Raw genomic sequence first — 27,853 nt, 5'->3', positions numbered from 1 at the left:
GGAACTGGAACCAGAGAAACGACGTGCAAATCGAGGCAGAATTTTAGCGTTTCAAAGGTCAGATTTTTCTCACTTTTGTGGCTGAGTATGGGTCACAATCAAAAGGGAAAGTGGGCCCTTTTTTGCTCCACTCAAATGGAGACATGTGGCATAGCTTAAATAAAATAATAGAAAAAGAGAAAACCCTTTTATTTAAAACCAAAAAGCTGTATTCTCTCTCCTCACTCAGCCCAAAAATTTCAGACAGCTCTCTCTCCCTCTCCCTCACGTTGCTTTTCTCCTTCTTCTTCATCCACCATTGTTGCCCAACAAAGCTTCAACCTTTGGTGCCCATTTCTGCTCCAAATCGCGAAAGGAGGGCATTTCCGGAGTCGTGAAGCGCGTCTCTACGTGTGGGACTTCGAAATTTCAGGTTTGGGTGGACTTCTTTCCCTCTTGAATTTCGTGGGTATGGGGTTTTGGGAGATATGATGGGTAGTTTTGCTAGTTTTCTGCTTCATGATAGTTATTTGTGAAGAAACTTGTTGAAAGCATGTTGAAATTGCCATGTTTGGAAGAGTTAAACATACCCATTCTGTTTTAGGGTTTTCATGATGATGCTTGTGATGTTTATGTGCTGAAAATGCTTATGGAAAACTGTTAGAGATGAAGGGTGGAATTTAACCTAGGGTTAGAAGGTGAGAATAGGGTGTTATGAGTGGAAAAAGAGTGAATTTTTGAGGGCTGGAAGGCCAAATCTGGAATTGGTAGTATTTAGGGGTTAGAGTGAGTTAATCCTAGCTTGAAATGCCATTTAGGACTTAGGAGAAAGGTTAGGCTGTGCTAGAGAGAAAAAAACAAATGACCAAAGTGAACAAAGAGTCATTTCTAGGGTAAATTTGGGTGTTGAAGAGTCAAATTTTGATTCGGTGAGATTTTAAGCATAAATCCAGTTTAAACAAGTTTAAATTGATGTTATAGACTTGTGTGAGGTGAGAGTTTGCTTCAAATTTGTCTCATTCTCAATTTGACTTCTCAAGCCTAGAAAATCCATTAAATTGAGGGGTTTTGGACACCTAGATTTTGTGTTGCTGTGGTTTGAAGCTTGACTTTGGTTTAGACATGATTGATACATGATTTGGAACTTGTAGGATTTGATTTGGGCAAGGTTGGATGAGGGGAAGTGTGATTTTCGAAATCTTCACTTTATGCAGAATTTTGTTGTGAAATTGTACAGCAGAATTTTGCATAAGTGCAGAAAAATGCTATGTATTTGCTGGTTGTGGAAAGAGTAATGTAGAATGAGTTCTGGATGTTTCCTAGTAGATCCCAACGGTCAAAATGTAGACTTATGTACTAGAGACTTCCAGTAAAATTTTGGAGTCGATCCAACGGTTAACGAATTGGAACGAAGGAATTGTTACTGGGGTCTTTAAGTGAGAAAAGCTGTGATTTTGGTTGGTGTTTTGGGCATAGTTTTTTGCCTTTGCCCTGTTTTCTTGGCTGTGATGGTTTGTGTTGTTTGAATGTTGAGTTACTTGGATGTTGGGGAAGCTTAGGAGGATTGATGGGGACCCGGTGTTGAGAGAAACGAGGATATGGGCTACGTGGGAGTACGTGAGCTCAGTTGGAGGTGGGCAACAGGGGATGGTGGGTTTATGCGCGATTTGTGGATGTGGGAAACTTGTTGTGCACCATCGCCCGACCGCCACCTAGTACCACATGTGATGGGTACCCCATAATCCTACAAGCTTGAGATGAGGAAGTGTAGAAGGGTGAAACTTCCTGCTTTTATTTGTTGACCACAGAGTGATACCTGGAGATATGTCGCGGGGGTCAGGAGACCTTGGGGACGTCAGGTGGGGTGCTATTGCCCAAAACCAAGCTTGACCAATCCCGACCCAACCCGGGCATAGTCGGTCAGTGAGAACCTGTGATGTACCTAAACAGGCGAGCTCCTGGCAGTCAACAGATAAAAGGAACAAAGATCACAAAGCAAGGAGGCTTGTGGTGGCTGGCCAGCTGTGAAACTTGATTGATATGTGAGATATGGCCTCTGGTAATCGATTACCAAGGGTGGGTAATCGATTACAAGGCTTAAAAATGAAGACAGGAGGCTAAGATGGTCTCTGGTAATCGATTACCAAGGGATGTAATCGATTACCAGGCTTGAAAACAAGGTCAGGAAGCTATGAGGGCTTCTGGTAGTCGATTACCAAGGGGGTGTAATCGATTACCAGGCTTAGAAATGAAGGTAGCAAGCTGTGGAGGCCTCTGGTAATCGATTACCAGTCTGTGTAATCGATTACATAGAGGAATGGGTCACTGGTAATCGATTACCAGTTAGGTGTAATCGATTACACAGTGCATTTTTGCAAGTTTCATGTCCTGAGGCTATGTAATTCGAGTTTAGCCTCTGGTAATCGATTACCAAGGCTGTGTAATCGATTACCAGAGATGAAAAGCCTAAAGATACCCCTTTTACTTGCATGTAGTGGTTATGAGACGCATTGTGCGGCGGCATAGTTAGATTCTTGTGAAAGAGTCTACCCCTTTCTTTTCTTCCTTGTAGATCGTGATGGCGGCGCAGCTAATCCATGATCGAGTAGAGATGGAGTGCCTAGAGGGAGCTTGGGAGACCCTCGAAGGCAACACGAGGTGCCGATTTCGGGGCACTATTCGATTTACGGCCACTTCATTGGTGCATCCAGATGAACCCGTGCGCACGCTTCAGCGTACTGTGGAGTGGATACTACCCACGCCTACACCATACCGTCTAGTGGAGCCAGTCCAAGTGATCGAGGTGACGTCATCCGAGGAAGACCCTGAGGAGGATCCTGAGGAGCTACCTCCTGAGCCTGCTGTGGATGCTCTTGACTTTCTAGAGGGTGATGAGGACCCACTTCCCGAGGTGGATTCTCCCGAGGAAGTCATGTCGGCATCTGAGGCAGACTCCACGGAGGATAGTGGCCCGAGAAAGATGGCGACCAGTGGAGGCTCTTCATCATAGTGGACAGTTCCATGGACTAGTTTTATATACTTTTTGAGGGTGGGTGTATCTAGGACTGACTGTTAGGTTTACTCTTTTGTTTTTGTATGGGTAGACCTGATGTATAGGAATTTGATGATTGTATACATGTGGCTGAAGCCATCACTGTGGACACCTTTGCTCTGGATGACACTATGTATTTTGTAAAACTCCCATATTTTGGACAGCTTTTAAATGATGAATGTACTCATGTTTAATCTTGTTATTTGAAAAGAAAGCATTAGCAAACTTTATTTGTAAAAGGGTTTATCGACCGTATTTTATTCTTTATTTTCACGTGACGACCTAAAGTAATGGCTGGTATACCTTTCCTTTTGAAAAAGCAAATATTTAGAGGTTATGAGCGGTAAGAAAGAAATGACTCCGAATAGAGTTGTGAACTGGCCATTCAGGACTTTATAGTGAGGATTTTCCTTCTAAACCTAGTTATTGTGAAAAGAGAAAGATATGAAAAGGAAAAAGAAGAAAAAAAAATTTACCATGGTTTTTGTCATTTAAATCATTACCATTAAACCAGTCATTAATTTAGGGACGCCACACCTTTTTCTTTCTTCTAATATGTAATTTGATTTTCTAGCTTCCCATTGTATTGCTTCAGAAGATCAGGCTAATACTGCTTCAATTTGATACTTATAGGAGATATTTGGTTGGATGACATTTTTTTTTCTTTTTAATCAGATTATATTCTGAATTCTACAAAACAATATCTGCAGCACTAAAGAAACAATAGATGCTTGTTTTCTGATTTAAATGCCATTTAATTATGTATTTTTTATTATTTCTATTATCTTCAACATTTAGTGGAACTTTCACAGTGATTTATGATGTCAACTTGCATTTTTCTCTATCTTTACCTAAGAAATCAAGGTTCTGATATATATAACACAATATTATTATAGGGCTCTACTAGTTTTTAGAGTCTAAGATAGACCATTAATAACTAATCACTCCTCACCAAACTGTATAAATTTGATCTAGGTATCCTTATAACCAAAAATCATGAGTCTAAGATAGAATTTGCTTCTCTGCTTTTGGTGGTGTCATTTTTGTTGCAGCAGCACCAACCCAAAGTTTCATTTGAGTTCAATTTAGGTTGGCTTGCTAGTGTTAAAGTGCAATTTTCTTGTCTTTGGGTAGTTTTTCAAATATCAAGGTTGACTATTTTGTTTAGGTAGGCCATTACTTTTTATCATAGTAATTGAAGAGTACGTTAATGTGTATTACTCAACAATCATTGATTCCTTGTCATTCAGTTACTGGTGTAGCTGAATTGTGCGGATAGTTCAAATCATATAATATAAGATGTGTTGCATCCATTAGAAAGTTAGAAATGAAACCCTTTTCTTTTTGTTCCAAAAAAAAGAGTAACCAAAATTCTTGGAAAAGTCAAAGGACATGGTTGCAATATGCTTAAAGTTTAGGCAATAACAAATGAATGTTAGATTACTGGTGGATTTTTCTGATAATATTGTTTTTCTGAAATCTAAATTTCATTTCTTTTTTTTTTCTTGCTCATAGTTAAGGTTTCTGTGGGACAAGTTTCTTCACTCATCCATTCATCTGCAGTGTGACCGCAAGCAAAGCTTTAGTTAGTAGCCTATTTCGAGGTATGTATGTGATTCTGAAACTTATGTCCTCATTTATTACATTGTTGCTTGATATGTAGCCTAGAGATTTCCAAATAATAGCAGTTAGTTACTATTTAGAGAGTATAGCTTAAATAGGAGGTTGAGTAGTGAGTGGGATTCAACTTTGTTAGAAAAGGTTGTAGTGGCTTGGTTGAAAACAAGAAACCCCATCATCAAAAAACAATTGAATATGATAGATTTATTTTAACTTATAGGTAGGTATAGGTTTAAGGTGAATTGTGTCTATAATTATAGATATATTTATAAAAATATTGATTTAATAGATAGAATACATGTATTAAGCTTTACCAATTCTTTAATAGATAGAATACATGATGAGGAGCTAGATTTTTCCAGAAATAGAATGGTTGATATGATCTGCAATAAATGATAGGCGACTGGAGATGTCTTTCCAATAACAAGGAACATACTGAAATTGACAGAGATGAAAAATGCAGAAAGAAATAATTGAGAACACATTAAAAAATAAATAAATAAATAAGAGTTGGAACTTGGGAACACTATTTACCTCTTACCAAGTTCACTTGTGTTGTACACTTGAAACCAAATACATTTTGGTTGGTCATAAGTTTATCCAGATATGGACCAGAGATTAACAGGGTTGCTGCCTGATATGGACTTGATTGATACAAAAGCTGGGTGGAAGAAACCTTGAACTTCTTCTGGATAGTATTTGTCATCCAAAAGCCACTAATTTAGCCAATAAAGTATTATAACTTCATTCCATTATTTCCTTTTTCCAAAATGATGTCATTACAAAACATCCAAACTATATAATGATATTTTTATTTCGCTCTATTCTAATACATTATGACTCATTATATTTGATCCTTTTTGTTCCATTCTTTATTGCCAATCCAAATATAGACGTAAGAGTTGGCCCATAAATGATCAAAAGATTTAACTTAAATAGAAATCATGTACAAGTTCATTCAGATGTTAGAAGGGAGATGTCATTCTCTTTGTAGAGTAATGGTAAACTATTCCCACTAAGGCAGCACAAAAACGGTTAAGATCCCCTACCAATTGTTTGTTCTATGAAGTTTGAGACTATCTCTAGCAACCAATTCTAGTTTCTCTTTCTCCAAAATTTACATCTGCAAAAAAAGAAAAATTAAAAAGGAAAAGATTACTATTATCTTTATTTGATCAAAACATGACCACCAGCAACAAAGCCACACATTAGAAACTCTGCTGATGTATATCCTTCAAAATTCTACAAAATATATAATGTTAACACTGTCAATTCATCTTCTAATTGCTCTAGGGAGATTCATCTTTCCTCTGCGCTGCCACCTTTGGAACCACCAACACAGTTTCTTGAGATAATGGAACACCAGAATCTTCTCTCTCACCCTTTGTTGATAAACTTGGTTCTATCAATGATTGTGATATAATAGTATTAAGAGATTCTTTCAGAGCTATTTATTGTTATGTTAAGCCATATTTACTTACATGCATGCTGTGGACACTGGACAGTGCTTGCTAGTGAAGGGATGGAAAGGTTCAAGCTGGAGCTTCCCTCATGGAAAAAAGAGCAAAGACGAAGAAGATCATGCATGTGCCATTAGAGAAGTAAGCATGCTTCTTTAGAATTATCACTTTCTCAGTAAATGACTCTTTTTCTATGTGCTTTTGGACTGTAGGTCTAGGAAAAATACTTATCTGTATTCTGTTCATAACAAAAATTGATATAGATTGAAAATCTAAGTAATATTAATTGGCTAATTCACGTCTTATTAGGAGTCTTGGCTTAGTTTTGTTTTTTTTTTTTTTTTGTGGTGAACGCAGGTCATGGAAGAAACAGGTTTTGATGTTTCAAAACTTCTAAACAAGGATGAATACCTTGAAGTTATTTTTGGACAACAGAGAGTTAGGTTTTACATTATTGCTGGAGTGAAAGATGATACAACATTTGCTCCTCTTACCAAAAAGGAAATCAGTGTATGTGATTCTTTATATTTCTTTATTATAATTTATTTTTGATGTCTTATGCTTATGGTATGTTTGGATGAGAAGAAAGAAAATATAGAGGAGAGAAAACAGGGATAATGATGTATTTTTCTTTTGTTATGTTGAAGAGAAAATATAATGGGGAGAAAAGCTGACTTTTAGAAACAAGAATTCAAATTTTATTGTCCTTCTATTTTCTATTCAATTCAACTTTCAAATTTTTCTCATCAGCAAATTGTATCTTTAGTGCAAATTCTATAAAAGTATTAAATACTCTTATTGGGCAAAGGTGTGATAAATTCAACTTGTACTAGCTGAAATGCTGCATTAACTGATATATTGGATGGAAAATATTAAATACTCTTATTGGGCAAAGGTGTGATAAATTTTTAGTTTTTCACCATTTCTTTTTTAATGCATTTGATGCTGTAAATTTTGTCCTTGTTGCATTCTCCAATAAATTTGTATTGGCGTATCTGTCTGCAGGATGGTGCCGAGAATGGTTATGGTGCTAAAGCAACAGAAATTCTCGATCAAGTTAGAGGAAGGTCTGTGATTTCATATGGGTAGTGGAGTAATTCTGCTTTACAATATTTGCACTTTTTAATGTGATGTGGGTAGTGACTTTGGCTTGCAATTTTAGCCTTTATATGGAAAGGCAATTAATTATTCACACTGGTTGCGTTTGTTTAATTTTTTCTTGAACTTTAAATCTATAAATGGACTTTGAACTTGAATTTTCCTTCAACTAAGAGGATTGAAGTGTAGGGAATTGCAGAAGTTGAATATGGAATTTTGAGGTTGTTACCTCTGGTAGTTTTGGTTCCTAACCTGCCTTTACCAATTTTGTTAGCCATTCCTTTATTTTTTTGGTTCATTGTCTCCGTGATGGATCATGTGCAATAGTGACTGACTATCCAAAATTATATCTAACAGGAAGTGGAGGTTATTCTTACTTGTATGAGCCGCTTTGGTGGGTGGGAATGATAACAAGTGAGTAAAACATATTATTCTGTTTGGTTTTGGAATGACAAGTGAATTGAATGTATTGTTGATTTTTCCTTTCCCAAGTGTATCCGTTGAGCTCCTACCTTTTTTTTATATATATATTTTATAGTTATTTTACAAGTGCAGAAAGTAATGTAGTTACTATACTTCTGTAGACTATAGATTGAGTTCTATGTAGAACCTTAACAAATCCAAAGAGGGACACTCATTTGTATGTTTTCCCCTTCATCCATGTATAATCCATGTTTCTTCTACTTATTATCCAAATTTATGCATTGCACAAAATAAAGAATAAATAAAAAAAAAGTTGCTAAAGCCTGTACCTTCATCCTAACTTAGTCTTTTATATCCTTTCTTTTGCTTCACATATTTTCCAAGGGAATATCTCAGCATGGACACAAAGGGCATATAAGGATGCTATGCTATGATTTGCATATACTATTAAGTGGATTAAAATTTCTATTATAATTTTGCAACACATTTGCAATTTCAACAGTGATTGTTGGGGAGATTGCCAATTTTGCAGCTTATGCATTTGCCCCAGCTATATTGGTCACCCCTCTTGGTGCTCTTACCATTATTATCAGGCATGATATAAATTTAGCTTCAAATTGATGCTAGACTCATGGTAAATTATGGTTTGTGATGTTTGCTTGCAGTGCTGCTCTTGCTCAAATTATTTTACGGGAGAGGCTACATATTTTTCGAATTCTTGGTTGCATTTTGTGTGTCGTGGGATGTACAACAATTGTTTTGCATGCTCCTCAAGAACGGGAAATTGAATCTCTTTCAGAAGTGTGGGATCTTGCTATGGAACCATGTAGCCATGTTCCTACTTGATATATCACTGTCTTTACTCAATAGATATTTATTATTTTAGATTTCTCTTTCCCTCTCTTTGATTTTTATTATTTTATTTTTCTCCTAATTTTTTCATTTTTAAATGCAATTTTGTATTATAATTTCTTATCAAAATCTTTGTGATTCATAAAGGACGTTTTTCTATGTTTTTAAAAAAATGAAAAATTAAAAGTTATTAATACAAATAATTTAATAGTTGAATCTCTTGATCAATATTGAGTTCAATGTTTAGTTTAAACATAAAGTGATAATTGTATCCCACAAACAAATCAATCTTCTTGGTTATACTAAAAATAATATTTTTAAAATGGGTAAAAATTAATTTATTAAGAGATTTTCAGTTCATTTCTTTAAACTTGTAAAACAGTTTTAAAATATATATTATCTATTGTATCCTTTATATATATATATATATATATATATATATATATATATATATATATATATATATATATATATTATAGGAAAAATAAATATTTTTATATAACTAAAATTTATTATCAATGAATTTTTTAATATATATATATATATATACTATTTTTAATTTACCATAAAAATAAATGCCATTTTTTATTATTGAAATTATTTTTAAAAATAAAGATGAAATAGTAAATTGAAAGAGATAAATAAATAGTTAAAAAAAGTATAAAAAGGAAAAGTGGTTTGAAATAATTGATATATAAATCTTCTGGACTATTAATTAAACCAAATAAAATTTGAAATTAAAATTAAGAAGTATATTTAAAAGAAGAAAATATTAAAAAAAATTAAATTAAATGAATATATACAATATAATATATAGATGAAATTCTGTCTTATCTTATACTGCAGACAAGTTACAATAATCTCAAACCGCAACATCTATGAGATTTGTTTCTACTTGACAACATGATTATGCTTCTTTCCATTTTTTCCACGACACAAGAACATAATTTAACGACTAACCAAGAACATAATCTTTCTACTGCAGCATTTCTCTTTTATGCAGCTTTCGTAATAATAGCTACTTTTATCCTTATCTTCCACTTCATTCCTCTCTATGGCCAAACACACATAATGGTTTATATCGGTGTTTGTTCCCTTGTAGGTTCTATAACGGTATGTCTCATTATGTAGTCATCGATGACTTTCGTTGGTGCTGGATGTCCATTTGTCATGATTCTGCTACTTACTAGTATTATGCAATTACTTTTAAATATCTTGAAATCCAGTTTTTAGTCCCTATAAATTTTCGATAGATTTTTAGTCCTGCCATTTTTTAAGCAAAGCCAATTCTCTATACCCTCTACAGGTGCTCACATAATTGTTGTAACTTCATATTGCATTTGCTTTTGAATTTGTAAAATAAAAAACCTTTTGACAATTAAAAATGAAGGTTAGCAAAGTTAATGTTACATGCATAATAATCTTACTGACTTACTTGCTATTTATTTTATCCAGTTCAATGATATTCCTTCAACTTTGGCAGTAAATTATATCACTTTTGGAATTGGCTGCTAATTTTCCATCTCTCCATTTTTAGGAAATCAAAGTTCGGCCATCTCTAATCAGAGTTTGTCCCCCTCTAATCAAAGTTTGGCTCCCTCTAACCACAATGCTTCAGATGATGTAGACGGTCGTGAGTATTCAATTCTAGACCAAGTTATACTTTGTATTGTGATTTTGCTGATTGTGACCTTTTCTGATGATGTCTGTTATTGTCCAAGTTATTCTCGTTTATTTATATGTTTATAAAGGAAGGTTGTTTCCTTTTCTTGGTGGTAGATGGTGTTGATAACTAATGACTGGCTATAGATGCGTGCTATTGTATGGATGTATGATAACCTTTTTTTCGCTCAATATGCAATGCTTTTGATGAAAGATACCCTATAAGCCGAAAGAACATAACTAAGTATGCAGCTTTTGTGAGACAAAAATGGAATTTTTTTCCCTATTGAATAGTGAAAGAAACTCTTAATTACTAAACAGGAAAAGGAGTGATACAACAATTGAGTTATTTATCCCTATAAACTGAACTGAGTACTTCAGACTGGTCTTTTCATTGTTACATGTTATCTTGTCAAATCTAAGTAATCTTATTTCTTTCATTTCTTTTTTTATTAAAATAAAAATCTCTTTAAATTGCTGCTGGAACAGCAATAAAGGGTGTGTCTATTCTTCTCCTTTGACTACTTAATTTCTTACTTCACTCAGGGTAAAAGGGACATTTTTGTCCAAATAATCTTTATTGGAGAAAATGGTAACGTTAACTGCGGGGAGGAGGCAGGGTGCCCCCTGCTTTTGGGAATAACATGAATAAATGGCATCTCTTTGAATTTTTAATTCTCCTAATGTTTTTGGTTGCTCATGCCAAGTTGATTGGTGAGCCTTAGATATTACTCATTGTTACTTTTGACCTTGTATTGTGGCTCAGCAACATGGAAGCAATAAATAATATTCCTTGCCATGTTTATAAATTATCTGTTTGTTTGAGTTTTCTAAAAGAAAAAGTGTTTTTCTAATTAAAAGGTACGTTCAAAAAAATTATATCAATTAATGAGCTTCTTCAAAAGAATAAAAAGAAAAACTTTTAAAAAAAAAGACGTTGTATTGTTTTTCTCATAAGCTAAAAAAATAGGCTATACAAAAGCTATATCACTAAACCACTTTTTATAAGCTTAAACAAACTAGCCCAAAATAGTCAATTTTTTTGCCCATATTTGCACTACCTTAGTTATGTTTAATTATATTCTTGACATTTATAAAATATAACTTCTCTCAGAAAGAACTTAGGGGATGATCAATAAAATATTCGTGATTTGGTCTCAGAAAATGAATTGGAGCAGGGGAAGTTTTGTTTCTTCTTCATTCATTAGGCACCCCTTGTAGGATTTATTCAAAATTATAGTGTTTGTCAACACCAACAGACACATCCCAAGTGCAACTCATCCCTTTGGGAAACACAACCAAGTCACCAGCAGCAATTTCAACTGACTCATTTGACCTACTAGGAAAGACCTTCACTTTTCCTTCCAGAAGATAGCAAGTCTCTTTGGCTTCATATGTCCATGGGAACTTACTTGGAGGGCAACCCCATCTGTTATAATAACATCAAATGGATGTCACACCAAGTGAGAGAGAGATCAAACACATTTGAAAGGAGAAAATAAAACATATATTTGATTGAGAACATTTACTTCCAAGATAAAAAGCCTGTATATTGCAACTTTTGTAGAGTCAATTAGAAAGATAGCTACATTCTTTCATGTCCACTTAATTTTGTTAAATGGCCAAGAAGTAAGAACCTCTTAAATTTCTTAACAACATCTTTTCCTACGATACAAACAACACAACAAAATCAATCTCAATCCCATGGCATTTGTATAACTCAGAGAAAAGGCCATAAAAACGGATTTGGATCCTCTCCCATCCAAAATAATTGGAGTGTCAATTAGAGAAAGATAGACCATCGGATTAAATGTGTGGTTCAGATTAAATTAGAAAGTTACCCCTAAACTCACTGTTTCACTCACAGCCACTCTCAACCCTAATTTCCCCAATTCATTCCAGCGAGTCCAGCTTCCCCCTTTCCAAATCAATACACCAGTATCGATGGCGGTGGCGACGGCGATGGCTATGTACTTTCACATCACCAAACCAGTTATCTGTGGCGGCGACAATTTCAGGGTTGTTAATTCTGTTATGGTACAAAGCATTCATAGGTTGACTTTGATTTGGTTTGGTGATTGTTATTGCTTGTGGTAGATCTTAAACTTTGTTAATTTTTTTTATCATCTGTTTCTCATCTATCACAGTCGGCGCGTTGAGTTCACGGGTTCAGGGGAAGAGAAAAAAGAGAAGCAGTCACGTTTGAGAGTGTGTAAGTGAAGGTGAGTTGAGGGGTAATTCTTCAATTTGATTTCAGTCACACACTTAATTGGAAGGTCTGTCCTTTTCTAATTGGAGACTCTCCAATTATTTTGGATGGGAGACGATCCACTTCCCATAAAAACCTAGGCACATACTGTGATTAATTCATAAAAAATGAAAGAAAAAAAATCCTAACCTCATAGGCATAATAAAAGGAGAAACTAAATACCACTAGAATAATTGAAATCAAATGGAGAAAAGAAATTACAAGGAAACTAAAAAGAGAAATATTATTATATAGTAAAGAAAAGAAGTAGTATATTACTTGGGCTATTGCCTAACACCTAGTTGAGTGAGCTTGGACTCAGGAGGGTTCCTCTCAATCTTAATTGGGCATATGCCCAGTTTTTCTATGACAGTAGTCATGGTCTCTGCTTTTGTTGTTGCTAAGTGCACTCTCCTCCTTGTTGGAGCACCTGATCTACTTGCAGGAACAGCTGAGTGTTTGGTTTGTGTGAAGTGGTTGGGTAATACCATTGAGCTATACCTTGCTTTGTTGGAACACCGGTTTAGTTAGATTCCTCACAAAATAATATTTGACTTTAATCCTATAACAAAATAATTTTTTATTAGACTTTACTTATTTTTCAATCAAACGGGATCTCTTTTCCTGATAAATAGAAGAGTTAAGAAAAAAAATATTGATATAATTTAAAACTATTGTGTAAAATAAAACTAAAAAATTAAAAATTTAACTATATAATTTACCATTCAACTATCATGATTTCACAAAGTTCACCATCTTTTTTTTTCAAATTTTACACCAATTGTTTTTATACATTTTACCATCCAATTTATTTTGGTAAATTTTATTATCTGATTTTTTTTAATCATACAACTCAAAATTTTAATTTTATGTGAAGGTATTTTTTAATAGGTTAATTATATACTGAATATGTCATTATAGAGTATAGATATGGGGCATCATTGTTTTTATTTTTCTGCTCTTGTTTCAATTCAGCTTGATTTTGTAATGTTCATCTCAATGATAGTTTTCTGTTATCCTTGGTTTTTTTAGTCAAGTGATCCAGCAGATAAAGATGTATGTCTAGTATGTTTTTAGGGGATCAATCTATATGTAATATGTAGTCTTAGTTATTTAATTGAGAACTTCACTTATTGTTTCCGTTTCTGTTAACTATACTGCAGGTAGGAAAAATTCTTCTCAATGCCCTGTTGTATGTCTAGTATGTTTTTAGGGGATCAATCTAAATGTAATCTATAGTCTTAGTTATTTAATTGAGAACTTCACTTATTGTTTCCATTTCTGTTAACTATACTGCAGGTAGGAAAAATTCTTCTCAATGCCCTGTTGTATCCAGGAATCAAGACAAATCTGCAGAACAACTCTCTTGTCGCAATATTCCATACTTCGGTAAGGCATTCAAATATTGCAATTTAGCTAAATACCTTTGGACAACTTGCATGCAGATAGTAAAAAGAAGCTTAATATCGCTATAATAGAAAAACCACTGTATAGGATTAACAATGCCTTCAATGTTTTGAGAATAGAAAGTAAACGTGAAAGGTATGACTAGCATGCAGTTTTCTACAATAACTGAAAGGGATGATTTCCAATGTCATCAGGTGTTCTAGGCTTCTAGCCCATTGGCTGATTTGTTCCTAAGTTCACTCCTATGTCAATGAAATGGTTTTAATTCCGCCACTAGCTGTATAGATCTAATTTTATTTGCTAGTCAAAGTATCATGTATTTATGCAAATGAACTGCATATACCTGTGTAATGAACTGCTTGCAAATGAAGTGTGAGAGGTGAATGTTTTTACAAAAATAGGTTGATTGATGAATTTCTGTTACCATTTAGTGAAATCTGTCAAAGTATCATGTACTTATGCTCACAATTTTTTTAAATGTATTTTGATTTTTAAAAATTTTATGTAACTAATATTTTCTTGCTGGTGTTGATCTTTATTTTATTTTTATCTGATAAACACTTGGTGATCCTTATATCAACTTTTAATCAATGTCCTTGTTTTTGTTCAGGGATTTATTGCATCTGCCCTTAATTATGGACTCATTACATGGTGAGGGAGGTTTCAGCACTGCTTGTAATTTGTGGATAACTTACAACTGAAGTTAACAATGTTAGATATTCCATAGTAATTTTAAATTCTTGCAAAACTATATATTATCATTAATTATGTAAATTCTTTTATTATGTGATTAAACGATTTTACAATTCTTCAACATGATGTAAATTCTTTCTTTAATTATGTAAATTCTTTTATTATGTAAATTCTTTTGCTTCAAATCAATGTATAGAATAATTAAAACACCACCTAAAAATTAAAGCCGCACAAAAAAAATTAAAAAAAAAATGAACTATTCTAAGACGGTTGTTGGAAAACCGTCTTAGTATGCCAAACTTTCTAAGACGGTTTTAAGAATAACCGCCTTAGAAACTGCTCCAAATAAAGGACATACTAAGATGGTCTCAACCTAAACCGTCTTAGTATGTCTCACTTTCTAAGACGGTCTCAGCCAAAACCGTCTTAGAAAGCCTTCAAAACAATAGACATATTAAGACTGTTCCGACGTAAACCGTCTTAGTAATTGAGACATACTAAGACGGTTGCAGACAAAACCGTTTTAAAAAACCTTCAAAACAAATGACATACTGAGATGGTTATAGGCAAAACCGTCTTAGTAAGTCTCACTTTCTAAAACGGTTTTAGCAAAAATCGTCTTAGAAAGTTGGCCTATTATAACGGTTAGTAGTTGAGAACCGCCTTAAATAAGCAATACATTTTAGGACGGTTATTTTCAAAACCGTCTTAGAAAAACCAGTCTTTAAAGACGGTTCAAAAACCATTGTTGTAGAGGTTGGTCCATTTTACGACACTGCGTGCTATGACGGTTCAAAACCGTCGTAAAATGCCCTTCAAAACCAACTTAAAAAGCTTTATTTGTAGTAGTGTTTTACCCCTAACTTTACATTTCACACATGACCCACACCTTAAACCCAAAATTATCTTCGCTAGCTATTCACAACCCCACAAACACAACACACACATATACTGAAATTCCTGGCTACACCCTCTCTCCAACTTGTTGCTAAATTGTCAAGAGAATTTCCTATGTGGCTCCACAAAATTGCATCCCACGTCTAGGCACTGAGTCATAAGTTAAAATTCACACTCTCCATGAGGCTTGCATGTGCCAAAACGAGTCTAACGGTTTCCTTTCTTCCTATTATCCTATATAAACAACAAGTAGTCCCTATCAACTCAACTCAACTTACACCGTTCACTATTAGTATCTTTTAACTTCCACTCATTCTTTTTTTCCCACACCTATTCAATACCTAGTCTGCAAGGCTAAATGGAATCCATATCCAAGGCCATTAACCCAGAGTTCAAGAAGCATGCATGTGACAACAAAGACGGTGTTTGGTATCATTATGATCCCATAACTTGCACTGAAGAAGATAATTATAACAGGAATAGAGATTATGCCTTTGCATATATGGAAGGTGACGACTATGATGATTATGACTATGCTCCCACAGCATTTGCTTAGTAGTCAGCTTGTATTAAGTAACAAAACCTCTCCAAATTTTAGTTAGTTTAATTTTAGGGCTTGCAATCCATTGAAAGACCCCCCAAGTTTTGAACCCAAGTTATATTAGGTGTCACTTTATGCAGTGGACTAAGTTATGTCATCTTTGTACTAGTAAGCTCACTGTTTATCTTCTTATTCACACATAATCAAGATTTTATCATTAAGTACTAATTCATATTACCCGTTGCTTGTGCTATTATTTATGTGCATTTTGAGTGATCGGAAACTCTACTACGTATTTGGAACTTCATAAAAGAGTCATCCAAAGTTCATAGTATCTAAATTTAAAAATCTTTCGAGAGACACCTATCAAGTTTTCATGCAATAGAGACAACTTTGTAGGTGTTAACATTTTAATTTTTCACTTCTTTTTAAGTTATATACTTTTATTTTCTTGTCAACTCTCCCGCTCAAAACCCTCTCTCGGATACTTTTCCCCTCCCTTTTTTATTTCTAGCTTCATCCCCTTTTTTATTTCTATTTTCTTCCCCTTTTCATCTCTCTCACCCATTATGCAAACCTTTCCTTTCATCACCGCTGCGAATGAAGCAGAACCCTGCTCCTCGTTGGCTCACGGCCTCTAAGTACCATCCCGTCTCTTCTTCCTCTTCCTCTATCTCCTTCCTTTTTCGATGGGTTTTTATGGTGATGAAGCAACAAACTTTTTGTTAGAATTTTAGAGGATTCTTATAAAATATTAATATAACCACCAGAAATACATTACGTTAGATTATCAAGAAGAGTTTTAGGAATACCTGGATTCACAATGATTAATTAAACAAATGCAGCGCAATCTAAATCCATAGGTAATTTCTGATTTATGTACTCTTCTTAGGATCTGTTATGGAACGGATAACCAACTAACAACATAACCTGTGACTTCATAGTTCTTCCTCAACCGGAACCTCTTTATTCCTTAATAGGACTTCCTAACTCTTCAGTTGGTGATAAGAGAAACTATATGTGACGGCTCGGTATATTGAGGACCATAACTTTCTTATAGCGTATTAACCTAATAGGATTCCCATTATTCCCTAATGGGCCAACATTAACATCTGCTCATTTAATTTCATATCATTTGATTTAGTTGTTTAACGGGCTTAGTTAATTTGATCATATAAAATAAAACCCACTAATGATAAATAGCTAATATAATTGTCTTATAATATTAGCCCACATTAACTATTAAAATAGAAAATTCCAACAATCTCCCACTTGGGCTACATATTGTAACAATTATATAAAAAATTCTTAAGCGCACATTTGTATGTTATTTACCTTTAGACTTCCACCTTAGCAACCTGTTCCATCTCATGTATCAATAACAAAATCATTGCAGCTTTCGTCACTACAACAAATATAACTAGACCCCAATGACTACCACATCAGTACACTCAATGACATAGGTCAATATGGATAAGCAGTATGAAAATTACATGGAACGTGATCTTAGTCATGCCTATTTCTAACTGATCCAAACTTTATTCTTTATAGAGATCTATCCAAAAACATAAATATTACAAACAAAACAAGCTGATAATGAAATGATAAACTTCAATTTTATTTCTGTAGAAAATCTAAATAACTAAATGTTTGTAAACCATAAGATATACAACATAAGTAAGACTCTCATTAAACTAAGGTACTATTAGGAATTACACCCATATGAGCAGTGTGCTCATGAAAAATTTTAAGTGTCATACCTTTAGTAAGTGGATCAGCTAGCATTCAATGAGTTCCTATATGTTTTATACAAATCTGTATTTTCTGAATTCTTTATTTAACAACCAAATACTTTATGTCAACAAACTTTTACTTGGTTGAATCCTTAATAATACCGCTAAGATATTGTCCCAATAAACATCTGATGGCTACTTAATGTTGGCGACAACAGGCAAGCCAGTTACAATAATTTAACAATCATAAATTCTAGTATGTCTTATAGAAAAATATTAACTCCACCAACACGGTTAAATGTGGATCCTTATGTGGAGTGATTGCTATTAAGACATTTCGAAAAAATTGAAGTCAAAATACCCAATAATCTCTAAACTTCTAGACTTTCGATATGATAACATGTAGTTTCTTGTTTTCTTCAATTAACGCATAATGCGCTTTACTACTTTCTAGTGTTGCATACCAAGATTACTCATATATCACCTTAGGACTCACACAAAATTATTTTAGGACAATAAAAAAAATAAACTTTAGCATACATGATAAATTGTAATATAAATGTTTTGCAACAATAAGTTGTATGATGATAGTAGGATGTCTTCAACATATAATACCAAAATAATAAATTTACTTCCATTGAAATTTTAGCACACACAATCATCAACCAAATTTACCTCAACACCATAAGAGATAATCTTGATGAATTTTGTAATACCATAGACGAGAGACTTGTTTAAAAGCATAAATGGATTTCTTTAGTTTGCATACCATAGATTTTAGATCATCTTAAACAAGGTTTTCTGGTTGCACCGTATAAATTGTTTCATCAATGTTTGCATTTAGAAATGTAATCTTTACATCTATCTATGCAAAACAATTATCAAAATGATCTACAGTGTCATTATAGTTCTAAGAAAGTCTTTCTAAGAAATCAGAGTGAAAGTCTCTTTGTGATTAATGTCTTCCTTCTTGTAAAAATTTTGGCGACAAGACAATCTTTATATATCTCAAAATTACTCATTGAATCCCTTTCAACTATAGATTTTTATCTACAACTTATGGGTTTCACACTTTCAAGCAATTTGATGATATCCCAAATGTCATGTTCAACCATCGGTTTTATTACATCATTTATAGCATCAATCCACTTGAGAATTAGAGCACAACATGACTTGACTAAGGTCAATTAGACCTTCTCAGTCAACCTAATGCCATATTCATGCTCTTAAAGAAATATGACATAATCATATCAAATTACATTTTTCCTTTCTCAAGTGGATCTTCTTAATGACACTTCTTGAGGTTATTGAGTTTGAACTTTAGGTGGTGCTTGAGAGGAAATCTTAGTGTTGTCTTATCTTTTAATAATGTTAGGAGTAACATCATTATTTAATTACCATATCCATTTCTTGAACAATGATAAGTACAAAGACTTATCTATTGTCAATAATAGATTATTCTTTAAAGACAACACTCCTTATGTTTCCTTCCCCTCCAAACTTAATTTCCTCAAGGAGTCTTGCATGTCTCAAACATGATCTTAAAGTAGGATTATAAAACTTATACATGTGAGAGCTTTAAATGTAACAAAAAAATTATAACTAGTTATCTTTAAGTCCAACTTACCTTTATGCAGCCTATAAGACATTGCTTCGACTGAACATCCCTAAAAGTGTATATGCTTAATGTTGGAATTTTCCCGACTCATACCTATAGGATAGTGACTACTTTAATTGGTACCCTATAAGAATATAAATTGCATTATTTAATGTCTTTCCCCAAAGCGACTTTGTAGAGAAGAAATAAACTTCTTACCATATTTATACAAGTCTAGTTTCATCATTCTGTAACTTTGTTCATGCTAGGTTTGCCTAACATTACATGTTGTAAAAATAATTTCACAATTATTGAAGAAAAACACATGGGTGACTCCAAACATTGTACCTTATGTCATATATACCATAGTATTCCCCACGGTCACATTTGACAACTTTAATTTTCTTTCTTTTTCTTAGTTGAAGTTCAACTTCATCTTTGGAAGACTAAATGTCTAGAGGTCAAAACTTCTCACAATTTAAATAAAGAGGAATCATCTATGAACATAATAAAATACATTTGTTCATTCCATGAATTCATAAGAAATAGAACACAAATATATGCATGTATTAGTTCTAAGACATCCTTATTTCTTTCAACACCTGAATTTCATTTTGTTTGTTTATTTTCCCTTTATATACTTAATATAGACTATAAGGTCCAACCAATATAAAGGATCCAAAATTTCCTTTAACACAAGCATCCAAATTCTCTATTAAGAGATATGACTTAGCGTTTATGTTATAAAGTAATGAAATTCTCATTTAATTTTAAGTTTTGTACCACCCAAAAAATGTTTGCAATAGGAACACTCAAATATCCATAAAAGAACTCATAACTTGCAACATTTGAATCACACGAGAGACTAATTTTATTATTTCTAATTGAACAAAAGTAACTGAATTTGTCCAAATTAGAAATAAAAATTGGTTTAATAAATAGCTCGATATATGTCTCAACCAAATTCAAATGAAATTGAGTCTTTTAAAGCAACATAAAAGTTCTCATAGCTTCAACTATAACTTTATGTCATCTCTCGCATAGAAGAATCTTGTATTATCACTTGGCGGATGACTCCATAGGTAGCATTGTATAGACATGCTTTTGTGAGTAGTAGAACTATAATCCACCCACAAACGTCATTCGATACAAAACTAAATTAACTTTAAAACAAACAAAAATAAGAAGCTTACCATTTTCACACACTAAATAGTGTAAATGGAACCTTTTTTTTTATATGTCTCATCCTACAAAAGCAAAAAGGAAATTCTTTATTTTGTTCTCTTGTTTCTTCTCTTGAAAAAAAATTATGTAATATCTTTAACTCTCAACTAACTCCCCTCAAACTCTAAATTTTATACATGCAACTTTGGGATTTAAATAATATGAGTAATTTAAACCATAGTAGTAACAACAACAACAATTAAAGAAGAGAACAATAAACATACAATGCACAAATAATATTGGTAAATTTCAAGACCCAAACAAGATACCTAGCGCATCATTAATCCTCAATCTTTGGATTGAAAAAGACTAACGGCAAGTGGTACTCTCAACGCATCGATCAAACATTGGTGATAAGTCCTGTCAAATAAAGTTTGTTTTGTACACTTCATTACTTACATGGAAAACTTATATGATGATTATTTCGGTCAAATAATGTTTGTCTCTAAACATTTCATTATTCACATGGAAAATCACACTATTTATAATCGCCACATGTTTACCATCGCAAGCATGTAGTTATTATGCAAAATTGTGTCTTCCTTTGGGCAAGCACAATTCACATGAATAATTCCATGCAACATCCATGTAAATTCAATCAAATCAACTTACACAATAGAGGTTATTTTGATAACATGTTATTTCAATCAATTTAATCAAAAAATACAAAACAATTTAATATGATAAATGGGAGGTCTTAAAATTACACAACTTTCACATATAATTTAGTTATATAAAAAATATATAAGAAAACATGCAAATATTTTACAGAATAGACCCATCACAAGATGCCTAGCACAACATTAATTCTTAGAAAAATTAATTTGTAATTGGTAACTCTCAACGTAATGATGAAATATTGACAATAAATTCTATCAAATAGCCTTTATTTGGACGGACTATTATTCACATGAAAATACCTTTATAATTGTCACACATTTATCATCATAGGTACAAAATATTATTTGGCCAGATTGCGTCTTCCTTTGGGCCAAACATAATTCCCATAAATAATTTCATACAAAATCTATGCAATTTTAATTAAATCAATTTTCACAATATGGATTACTTTTGCAATATATCGTGTCAATCAATTTAATTAAAAAAATACTAGACATACAAACAAATTGGAAGGATCTATTAGTGCTAAATTTACACTCAATCATGATAGCAAAAAAATATAAAACATTAATTATGACAAATAAATATCATATCCTTAAATTATATTTAATGCTATAATTGATTTATACTTAAAATATCCTAAGTAAATATTGCATCCGTAAATAACGTTATCACAAATTTATGAAAGGAATTAAAAAAATTATGTATAAATTCCTAAAAGAAATCTTTAAAAGATTTTATATAAATAAAAAAATATGATTATTCATACAAAATATTTCCTTAGTACTCATTTATGTTTGTGATGTTTGTGCAATGCACCTTGGAGACCATAGAAACTTCACTTCACCTTCAATATTAATTTGCTCCTATGTTAGAAAACCAGAGTTATATAAATAAAATATATAATAATATTTCTCCTTTAATTTATTAGCATTACAAGAAACATGAAACACAAATTTTATCCAAAAGGAAGTGAAACAAACCAATACACGATTAGATGATGTTAAAAGCCAGTCGTCAAAAACCATGATCAAGAAAACAGAAAAGCAACATTTTTTTTTTACAAAACAGAAAAACAACTCAATTCCTACAAACCAGTCTATTGCAAAAAAAAAAAATTAATTCCCAATAATCTAACAATAATGGTGGCTCTGATACCACTTGTTAAAATTTTAGAGGATCCTTATAAAATATCAATATAACCACTAGGAACATATTACGTTAGATTATTAAGAAGAGTTTTAGGAATATCTGAATCCATAATGATTGATCAAACAAATGCAGTGGAATCTGAATCCGTAGGTGATTTCTGATCTATATATTTTTCTTAGGACCTGTTACGAAACGGATAATCGGCTAGTAACGTAACTAGTGGCTTCATGATTCTTCCTCAACCAGAACCTCTTTATTCCTTAATAGGACTTTCGTAACTCTTTAGATGGGGAGAAGAGAAACTATATGTGACGGCTCGGTATATTGGGGACCATAGTCTTCTTATAGCAAATTAACCTAATAGGATTCCCATTATCCCCCAATGGGACAACATTGACATTTGCTCATTTAAGTCCATATCATCTGGTTTAGTTGTCTAATGGGCTCAATTAATTTGATCACATAAAATAAAACTCACTAATGATAAATAGCTAATATAATTGTCTTATAATATTAGCCCACATTAAGTATTGAAATAGAAAACACTTTTTACTACCCTTTATAGTGTTTTTCGATTACAATCCTTTCAAACTAACGTGTTTGGAAAATGGGATTTAAGATAGAAAATTGAGGAAGTGCGTGTTTGGTTTCACATTAGAGAATTGATTCTAAGTCCATAATTGATTTTTGATAAGTTTTTACTTGTTTGATTTTATGTTGAAGAGTTCAAAATTATTTTGTATCCAAGTTTTACTCCTACCTTGATTTTATAATAAAAGCATCCAAACATAAATCACATCACTACAAAATCAGTTATAACAAAAATAAATTTTACAAATTCAATTATGTCAATGCTCATCCAAACACCAGCATAGACTGGAAAGGGGCTTATGTGTTTGCACGAGAGAAGAAAGCACAAAGAGCTAGTGTAACATCTCGAATTTATGGACTTTAGAAATAATAATCAAAAGACATCTTTTAAGGAATAGCTTTTATAAGAAAGGGATAATGGATACTCTTAGGCATTATCAATAACAATTACCTTATAATAGGATTCGATGAAAATAATATAATAGGATCCATATGGGGAGCCAAGGTCCAACAGACCCACACACCCCCCATGGTTTTATAGAGTAAGGAATAAAATACAATGAATCCCAATAGAAGGAGGGTTCCTTTACAAACTTTTTGCAATGAAAGTGATTTTATAAAAAATTATAAGTTCACAAAGATTGTCGTCTAGTAACAAGTCTTATGTTTTCACAGAAAGCAATGGACTATCGTCCAACATTTTATAATCAGTGTTTTGAAGTGAAATCTGTGTGCAAAGATGTGTCAATAGCATGGTTTAAAAATAATTTGACAAGCTCGAAGGAGAGTAGTTGAAGCACTTAATTTTATATTGGTTCACTCAACCTGAGTTACGTCCAGTTCTCCTTTGCTAACTAGTTCCACTAATCAATCTTGATTATAGCAAGTATTTTATCTTGTCACTCTTGGCTTACAAGTATTCTCTAGGCCATTATTGGCACAACCCTTAAACTCCTCCTAAATCTAAGAACACCCATGTATTATTTTGTCACTAAGCACTCATGGTTTTCACAAACAACATTTTTTACAGTCACTGAATCTAACACTTAGTGGGTGTGTTTACAATGAGATGTTTCCATGTAACTTTGTTGAGCAAAGGATGTACTCTATGAGTAAAGTGTTTTCTCTATTTTTCTTTCTCTTGGACTTTTGTATGTTCTTTTCTATCAATCGTTCATGAGTCTTTTGCAAAGCCTTAGTGCATTCTTTATACTAAGAGATGAGCATATCAGTGTAGGATCTTGAGCCTTCAAAATATGATTGTTACCAATCTTTGATCCTCTGATTCTGGCTGGTGAAAAATGATATTGGAATATGCACATCGAGATAGATCTTGAATTAATTATTTCTAAATTTATCCTTAGTATCTCAATTCAAACGTTAAACATATGTAAAAGGAAAGATAATACCACTTATCAAATTTGTTCCTTTTAATAAGGCATTTATAACTTAGCACAAATGGATTACACTTAATTAAGTCAGGTACATGATAAGTGTTTGGATTGAATGGACGATTGCTTATTATTGAAAATAAACATGTTATCATTCATAGACAGTGGATGAGTATACAAAATAGTATAGATTTTACCATGTGTTTGCTTCCACTGATCAATCTTATTTACTTAGACTTAGACCATCAGTCAACATAAATTTATATCTTTGTTTTCATCAAAACTCAAGAGATGTGTCAATCGTCCAATGATGGATCGTCCATTTCTAACAAATTATCATTTTTGATGATGACAAACTATATACATTTTGATAGAGGAAAACATAATAATGATAGTTCACTGCACTTATGTATGAGTAAGGATTAGAGAGATATGTATGAAGGATTGTTCATAACTTCGCCTGAGTCCAACAATCTTATGCACGATGATACAAGTGATAATAGCATATAAATATGAGAGTGGAAGAGTTAAAAGTGAACACATGTGAGTGGACTTTCAGACATCTAATTTTATTAGGTGGCACAGGCAAATACATCAAAATTCTTTTATAATACTTGTCCTAATTTTTTCATTAACAAAAAGATGACGGGTATGAAAGAGAAAGAAATGATGAAGGGTATTTCATCTCTGATTTTTTTTAATTGGAAGAATTTTCTGCATAAACAAAATGGTCCTTGAATAAAAATGTGGATACAACTTATTGTTAAATTGGTCCTTGAATATTATAATTTAATTACAAAATGGTTTCACAAATTTAACGATAATACCAATTTCTTTAACTTTTTGCATATTCGGGGACTAAATTTGAAGTTTACATCTTTTAGGGACCAATTTTTAGTAAAAAAAATTTAAAGATAAAACAAAATGACAACATTTTTATAGAAACAAATAACAAAAGAAGGGGGATCGAATTGTGTTTTTAGAAATTTTAAAATTTTTCTAAGACTGAAAACACATTTATCATCTGATGCAGATCAATCTAAACAAATAAAAAAGGTTTTAATATAAACTTTATCAAACAATGAGAAAAAAGTTTTCTTGGTTAAACAAAACAAGATATATGATCTAAAAACAAATTCAAAACCTTTGTTAATTAAAGCACTACGAAGAAGCACACAAAATTATATTGGTTCATCTCAAACCTAATAGTACATCCAGTTCTTGGGAACACACCATGTTTCCACTAACTTATCGAAGTTATAAGTATTTTTTTCACTATCACTTTTAACTTTACACATGTAGGTTCTACCCCAAGCTTGACTTAATATTCTTTGTCCTACCAAGTCGTTACTGGCTCTAAACAAATCAACAAGATTTGTTGGAAGTTTGCACAATGACTAATGTATGACCGTCTTACAGACAGATATACCACTTAACACTTTTAGTATTTTCTCTTATGGTTTACAAGGTGTTTTGAGAGCTTTGTATATATACAGAAATTTATAGAAATCTTTCTACAAAAGAAAATGAATGGGTGATTTATAAGTAGATTCATATCTTGTTTTTTCAAAGCTTCTTCTATTTATAACCTTGATATTCAAGTATTTATTGTGTCACAACGGTTGGATTCTTCACTCTTGTTCTTCGTTTGAAGTCTTGAGCCTGTTGGAGCATTTAGTGCTTGTACTAAATGCACATCCCTTCTTCATTCAAAGTCCATGCCAATAGGCTAGTGTGTCTTGTACTTTAGCAGGAAAGTCATTTCTTTCAACATAACATGATTGTAACAATAGAGTGTGCCTTTTGATGAGGATGTGTGTCTTTCAAACAGTGGTCTCCATTTATTATTCTTAAGACTTTGAAAGATCCCAGGAGAATGTTTTATGCAGAAAAGAATCTCACACACAGAGTATTAAATGAAGGTCTTAAATACACTACTTAAATGCTATGTTAGATCGTCTTATGGATGCAACATCTGAAAATACAGTCGTAGAGATACAGAAAATGATTTCATAGCATATCAAACACCTTTTTACGATTTGTATTTATTTGCATCTAATCAAAATAATTAGGAGTCATGATTCATCTTTAAGATATAAATATCTTTTGACTCAACAATTTTAATTCTAACGTGATGGTAAAATGCACAAAATTTGAAAAAAAAATTGAATGGTAAAATCTACGAAATGTTGAAAGTTGGATAATAAGATTAATGAAAAAAAGCTTGATGGTAAAATCGGTGAAATTTTGAAGGTTGAGTGGTAAAATTTATAAAATAATATAACTTTGATAATAAAATTTGCAATTAAGCCTAAATTAAAGGTAAAAGTTAGTTAACATAGATTTTTTCTGCCTCTAAATATAAAGCAAATTCTATGGTGGCTCACCCATGAACCATTCTCTTTTATTAGTTAAAAGTCACTTTCACTCTCATTTTTTACAATTGGATATAAAATAAAATGATTGGATGGTGTAGATTAAAAAGTACTAACTAATAATTTGGTTGAAAATTATATTAAAATGAAATATATTTTAATAGACCATTTTAACTCTGCATTCAAAGCAGCTGTTGTGGTGCGGCGTTTGTTGTCAGGTATGTCTGGTGTGGGCAAAATGATGTAAGCAGGTTCCTTTTACAAACAATTTACGCCAGAGGGGTTGTTTTGAAAGAATTTCTCGAGGGGGTCTATTTTATAAAGGTGTTCCGCCACTTGGACTGGCGAAACCCTTGTTAACGCAAATACCCATGCATGCATGGTTCTGCCAATACCACTGGCGTAAAGCAACCCAAAGGGTTCCACCAATCCCACTGGCGAAATACCCCCATTCCATCCAGCCCATCCATGCTGTTTCCGCCAGTCAAACTGGCGAGATCCCATGCAATGCTAGTCCACGTGGTTCCACCAGTCATGCTGGTGAGATAGCCTTCCATTGGTTCCGCCAGTCGTACTGGCGAGATAGGCTTCCATTGGTTCGTGCTATGCAGTAACAATGCAACATGCAAAGGAGTAGGTTCAATATAGGGTTCATGCATGACTTTCTACTGTTTGCTAGGGTTCAGGTATAGGGTTTGCAGAAATAATGAAGAAAAAATTGACCATGGTGCAGGGTTTCAGAACAAGCTTTAATTTTTTTGAACGTAATAGGGGAAGCCATCCTCTTCCCTTTGCCTTTAAATAGGACTGTTTGCACCTAGAATATCCACCAAATACGCACTCTCTTCTTACGCATTCTCTTCTTCTATTCTGTTTGAGCTTTTTGAGTTTGAGTTAGAGTTTGTGGTGCTTGAAAAAAATTTGCTGGTGGTATTATTGAAAGCTTTAATCAGGTATGATTTAAATTTTCATATTATTATTATTGAATTTAAATTTTCATATTATTATTATTGAATTTTAGCTAGTAATTCTTTTAGTTAGTAATTATTTTAGTTAATAATGATTTTAGTTAAATTTTGAATCAGGTAATATAATTAGAATTTATATTTAATTTTTTGTAATTATTTTAGTTAGTACTTATATTTAAAATAAAATATAATTAAATTCAAAAAAATATTAGATAGTATTAGGTAGATGTATTTAATTTTTCGAAGTATTTTATAGTGTAAAAATAATC

General features: G+C 32.7%; 1 protein-coding gene across 1 annotated transcript; it reads left to right on the top strand.

Annotated features, from left to right (window-relative positions):
• Positions 1 to 6,103: 6,103 nt before the first annotated feature.
• Positions 6,104 to 9,999, top strand: LOC114415999 (probable magnesium transporter NIPA4). Its single transcript, XM_028380876.1, has 8 exons — positions 6,104 to 6,252; positions 6,469 to 6,621; positions 7,117 to 7,178; positions 7,484 to 7,623; positions 8,135 to 8,225; positions 8,298 to 8,458; positions 9,470 to 9,597; positions 9,940 to 9,999. The coding sequence occupies exons 1-8, from the start codon at positions 6,133 to 6,135 to the stop codon at positions 9,997 to 9,999; spliced, it is 915 nt and encodes a 304-aa protein (XP_028236677.1). The 5' UTR covers positions 6,104 to 6,132.
• The last annotated feature ends 17,854 nt before the right edge of the window (positions 10,000 to 27,853 follow it).

Source organism: Glycine soja, chromosome 6 (assembly GCF_004193775.1).
Source record: "Glycine soja cultivar W05 chromosome 6, ASM419377v2, whole genome shotgun sequence".
NCBI classification, from domain to species: domain Eukaryota; kingdom Viridiplantae; phylum Streptophyta; class Magnoliopsida; order Fabales; family Fabaceae; genus Glycine; species Glycine soja.
The sequence above is the reverse complement of the archived record's forward strand: the minus strand, read 5'-3'. Positions and strand labels throughout refer to the sequence as shown.

What these genes read in the sequence shown, in the direction of transcription:
- LOC114415999 (XM_028380876.1), top strand. Translation starts at nt 6,133, where the DNA reads ATGCATGCTGTGGACACTGGACAGTGCTTGCTAGTGAAGGGATGGAAA. An exon ending in ATGCATGTGCCATTAGAGAA is followed by an intron (nt 6,253 to 6,468) that starts GTAAGCATGCTT and finishes TGGTGAACGCAG; the next exon opens with GTCATGGAAGAAACAGGTTT. An exon ending in GCTCTTACCATTATTATCAG is followed by an intron (nt 8,226 to 8,297) that starts GCATGATATAAA and finishes GTTTGCTTGCAG; the next exon opens with TGCTGCTCTTGCTCAAATTA.